The sequence below is a fragment of the Triticum aestivum genome, chromosome 3B, assembly GCF_018294505.1.
Source record: "Triticum aestivum cultivar Chinese Spring chromosome 3B, IWGSC CS RefSeq v2.1, whole genome shotgun sequence".
Lineage (NCBI taxonomy): Eukaryota > Viridiplantae > Streptophyta > Magnoliopsida > Poales > Poaceae > Triticum > Triticum aestivum.
This window is the reverse complement of record NC_057801.1, coordinates 253,874,396-253,879,481: the sequence shown is the minus strand read 5'-3', so window position 1 is coordinate 253,879,481 and position 5,086 is coordinate 253,874,396. Positions and strand designations below refer to the sequence as shown.

The 5,086-nt window shown below is 50.7% G+C and overlaps 1 protein-coding gene across 1 annotated transcript; it reads right to left on the bottom strand.

Moving 5' to 3' along the window:
- Positions 1-1,038: 1,038 nt before the first annotated feature.
- Positions 1,039-2,495, bottom strand: LOC123065313 (putative cyclin-dependent kinase F-2). The gene has a single exon (XM_044488641.1). The coding sequence runs from the start codon at positions 2,380-2,382 to the stop codon at positions 1,258-1,260; it is 1,125 nt and encodes a 374-aa protein (XP_044344576.1). The 5' UTR covers positions 2,383-2,495; the 3' UTR covers positions 1,039-1,257.
- Positions 2,496-5,086: the final 2,591 nt, after the last annotated feature.

Sequence of the window (5,086 nt, the reverse complement as noted above, 5' to 3'; positions counted from 1 at the left end):
GCCTTTATGATCAAGGGTACGTTCTTCTCGGTATTCAGACCTTTATTGGTAGATGTTAGGCCATGCTGTGGATCCGGGTACGATTTATTACATCATTCTCTGAGAAAGTTCACTATTAATAAGCCTCTAAATTCCCTTTGCTTGTACAGTATATGTCATTACTATGGTATTCTGAACTTTCACCCTGTAAAACGAACTTGGCGCCTTTGTAGTTTGAAGTCATCTACCGTTTCATGTATGAAGTTTCCAATCTCTCATGCATTTCTTTGTACTTGCTCTGATTTCAGGTACACTTCTACTGGGAGCCTACATGATGACACTGTCCTGAATGCACTCCTGACGTCTGTAGTGAACACAATTAAACCAGCATACATGCTGTCAGATGGAACACTTCAAAGGGCTGGTGGATCAAAGAAGATCAATTGCAAAGAAGAAAATAAATATGTTGCAGGAAAGGGCGTGGACAAAACTGATCCTCGACAAATGAGTCGTCTGTACTAAACGCAATTTCGAATACCCAGTGAACTTCATGTGTTCCAGACAGAACATAAGCCTTGTGTGCTTGCCTTGTAGTATCATCTTGTGGATGTACCTTTTTGTGTGAAATATATGCATCTATATGATGCCCAGTTTGTACCCCTCTTGTCTGAATTGGTAAGACTTATATATAGCTTGAATATTTGAATGTAGCCCTGCTTGAATAACAGAAGGCTAGAATTGCAAATGCCTGAGGCCGGAAGGAAAGAGTTGAGGACAGTTATTAGGTGGTCATGAAAGTTCCAACCAAATTGTCTGCATCCGAATTAATCTTGGTGGTTTAGTAGTGTATGGCCATTGGTCAGTTGGTGTATTAGAGACGAAGATCAAAAACATATTTCCTGTCAGCACTCAGGCTTAAGTTTACCTACACAATCAGATTGGCAAGTTTTCGTCAGAAACTGACTGAATGTGTAGAACATAAATCAGACATGAGAGAACCAGTTTAATCTGACTGGTTTATCAATTGTCGTAACATTTTTTGCCTAGACAATCCGCGTTTCAAGAACTTCCAGTTTCACATTCAGCAGGTTGTCACCAATTTCATTCAACACTTTGCATTGAACACTACATATTACAGGACAAAACAAACACTGCAACGCAGCAAGTGTACAGAGACAATTTACTCTGCTCGGGGTGCACTAAATTGTCATCCAAGCATTTACATATTTTGCATCCGAAAAGTTCCAGGCATCGAGGCAGAAGAAGATCTCTGCGACTTCATGCGGCCGGTGGAACGACCAGCGGCGCCTTCTTCCTGATCAACGTCTTCTTGGCTGTGACTCTCTCTCTCGGAGGCATCAACGGAGCGAACTCCACCACCTCCTCCTTTATGGACCCTGCCATCCTGTCGATCTTGGCAGCAGTAGTAGGAGCAGAAGGGTGGGCGTTTGCAGCAGCGGTGGCGAACCACGGGAGCTTCAGCGTGGCGGCCGCCGTCAGCCGCTTGTCGGGATTGCATGTAAGAAGACCGTTGAGGACCTGGAATCCCTCCGCGGACAGCGTCTCCTCCGGGAACAGATCTCGCAGCGTGCTCTGCTGCCCCGGCACCAGCGGCGGCGGGGCGGCGTGCGGCAGCGACGTGAACCCCGGCCACGTCGTGTCGTCCGGCACGCCCACCACTTGGAAGATCCTCTGGAACAGAGATATGAATTCGGCGGCCTGGAAAATCCTCTTGCCCGAGAGCATCTCCGCCATGACGCACCCAAGAGACCATGTGTCGACGAGCGCGTCGTAGTCCTCTTGCCCCAGGAGCATCTCGGGCGCCCGGTACTCCCCCATGCCAGCCTCCTCCTCGTACGGCGGCGCCTCCGACATGGACATGGCGACGCCAAAGTCGCAGATCTTGACGACTTCCCCTCCGACGAGGATGTTGGCAGGATTGATGTCGCGGTGCACGACGTGGCACCGGTGCATCATCTTCGCGGCTGTGAGGAGTTGCCACATGAAGGTGCACACCGTGGCCTCCGGGAGCCCGCCGCCCCTCTCGCTCAGGAGAACTTTGAGGCTCTTGCCCTCGACGTAGTCCATGACGAGGCAGAGCTCGTCGGTCACGTAGTCGAGCGTGACGCCGCGGAAGCCGACGATGTGCGGGTGGCCGCCGCACGCCTCGAGGAAGCGGGCCTCCCGCAGCACCTCGTGGGGGTCGGCGGGGTCGTGGAGGGACTTGATGGCGACGAGCTGGCGGGTGGCGCGGCACCGCGCCTTGACGACGGCGCCGAACTTGCCTCGGCCGAGGCACGACTCCTGGTCGTAGTCATAGGTGGTCCCGACGACGACGCGCCTCCTCTTCTGGCTGGCGTGGCCGTCGAGGGACGCGGCGGGTCGCTTGCAGGTGAACGCCATCGGATCGATCGGCGCGCTGAACAGAGATGAGGGAGACGGGAGAGAGCGCGAGATGGACGACCGGCAAATACATCCTACGTATATATACACCGAGACGGCTTGGATCGACGGCGGCTCGGTTCCCGTCTTCCAAACGGATTCCAGGAAGTCAAACTATGTTCCAATCCGATTCCGACCAGCACTGCTTGCAGCCGGCGCAAGTATCAGTTTTTTTTTTTGAGGGGCGGCGCAAGTATCAGTTTAGCTAGAATGATCCTAGAAAAAAAGTTTAGCTAGAAGTAGTTGAGTGGTTTTAGAATTTGGGCTGATTCGGGGGAGAAGGGAAAACATGCCTTTTCTTTTAGAGAAAAAAAAAGGCTCGGAACAAGCCTGAGTAAGGCTCGATGGACGACACAAGAGTTTCTCAGAATGAACTTGGGTCAACAGTAAAATTGAAAAAAAAATTCTCAATTTTTTTTGTGACAAACGTTAACGAATCTTTAAAGAGCTTGCAAAATTTCATTATGGAATAACATTCTTGAAAGGCGCGGCAAAAAAAAATCGATACTCTCAAAATGCTATTTTCGAAAGCATTTTAGAGCATTGATTTTTCTTTTGCCACGCCTTTCAGGAATGCGAATCCATGATGAAATTTTGCGAGCACTTAGAAAATTTGTCAATGTTGGTAACAAAAAGAAAATTCAGATTTTTTTTATTTTTTTAATTTGTTTTGATTTTACAATTCACCTGAGCTCATTTGAGCTCGGGCTGAGAAGGTGACTTTCCTCATTCCACTCCTAACTTTGAATTAACAAAGCCATCAACCAATCAGAATTACAACAAAACACACCGTACAACCAAAAAAGGAAAAGAAATCAGAGATACAATGCGTTGAACAAAAGCTAAAATACAACGGATACATAAGAAGATGTCAACTAGAGGGCCAAACAAAGGACCTGCTGGGGAACAAGAGCTCGCCTTATGTACCTTTGGTAATGTGGAGCTGCTCACCCGAGAGCAAGTAAGAACACAAGAATGGCAAGCTGGAGATGCAACATGCAAGACCACCACACCAAGCAAACCACTGAGCCTCCTAGCCATCACCCACGCCATGAAGCAAACCAAAGGCACTAGCTACAGAACGGGAGCGCCGCAGGAACACACGGCAAGCAATGAGCAACAAAGCCACTAGGAGGAGCCAGACCTCGCCAAGACAACCATCTCTCAGCCGCCGACGTGTCTGAGTCACCATAGAGGGGACAACTATCCCCTCTTACCTAGGCCGAGGGCGTCAACCGAACGGATAGACAGGACCCTGCAGAGATTAGAGGAGAAAGGCTCAAGGAGGATACCGACTCTCCAGAGCGAGAAGAAAAATCTGCCGCCTCTAGGAGCACACATCACCCGTTGCTGCCAACACTCCTCTCGACAGACCCAAAACGGCGCCTTCAAGAAGGTGACGGCGCCGTGGTGCCGCCGCCACCCATTGGAAGGTTGTGGGTTTTCACCAGGGGCAGGGGAAGGAGGAGGAGAGAAGATGGACCTCAACATCACCAACATGAAGGGGAGCAACGCCGGGAGCGCCGCCATTGGCCAAGAGTATACCCTGATCCAGAGCTCCACACCCCACATCCACATATCCAACCACCAGATCCTGCAGGGCACGACGTGGAGGAGGCAGCAGAAAGAGCCCAGGACTCCGTCTTCAGATCTGGAGCAAGAAGACCGCGAGGGGCCCTCGGCAAGGCGCCCACATCCACCGCCCACCTGCCGCCCACATCCACCGCCCACCTGCCGCCCACACGGCTAGGAAGAGGCAGCCCACAACACTGAAGGGCGTCGCCCACTGTCGGATTGATGACACCTGCCCCACCAGAGTCCTCTGCCTTGACCCAAGGTCCAAGGTCGAGCGACGAAGCGACCGAGAACCCCACCGCCACCCTCATCGGTAGCCACGCGGGGGTCCCGACGACTACCTCCTGCGGCATTGAGGAAGGGAGAGAGGAGGAGGAGTGGCGGCTGATACGTCTCCAACGTATCAATAATTTTTGATTGTTTCATGCTATTATATTATCTGTTTGGATGTTTAATGGGCTTTAATAAGCTCTTTTATATTATTTTGGGACTAACCTATTAACCGGATGCCTAGTGCCAGTTTCTGTTTTTTTTTGCCTATTTTAGAGTTCTGCAGAAAAGGAATACCAAACGGAGTCCAAATGGAATGAAACCTTCGCGAGGATCTTTCTTGGACCAAAAGCAATCCAGAAGACTTGGAGTTGAAGTCTGGAACTCCACGAGGAGGCCACGAGGCAGGAGGGCGCGCCCAGGGGGTAGGCGCGCCCTCACCCTCGTGGGCCCCTCGTAGCTCCACCGATGTACTTCTTTCGCCTATATATACTCTTATACCCTAGAAACATCAGGGGGAGCCACGGAACAACTTTTCCATCGCCGCAACCTTCTGTACCCGTGAGATCCCATCTTGGGGACTTTTTCGGCGATCTGTCGGAGGGGGAATCGATCACGGAGGGCTTCTACATCAACACCATTGCCTCTCCGATGAAGCGTGAGTAGTTTACCACAGACCTTCGGGTCCATAGCTATTAGCTAGATGGCTTCTTCTCTCTCTTTGGTTCTCAATACAAAGTTCTCCTGGATGTTCTTGGATATCTATTCGATATAATACTCTTTTGCGGTGTGTTTGCCGAGATCCGACGAATTGTGAATT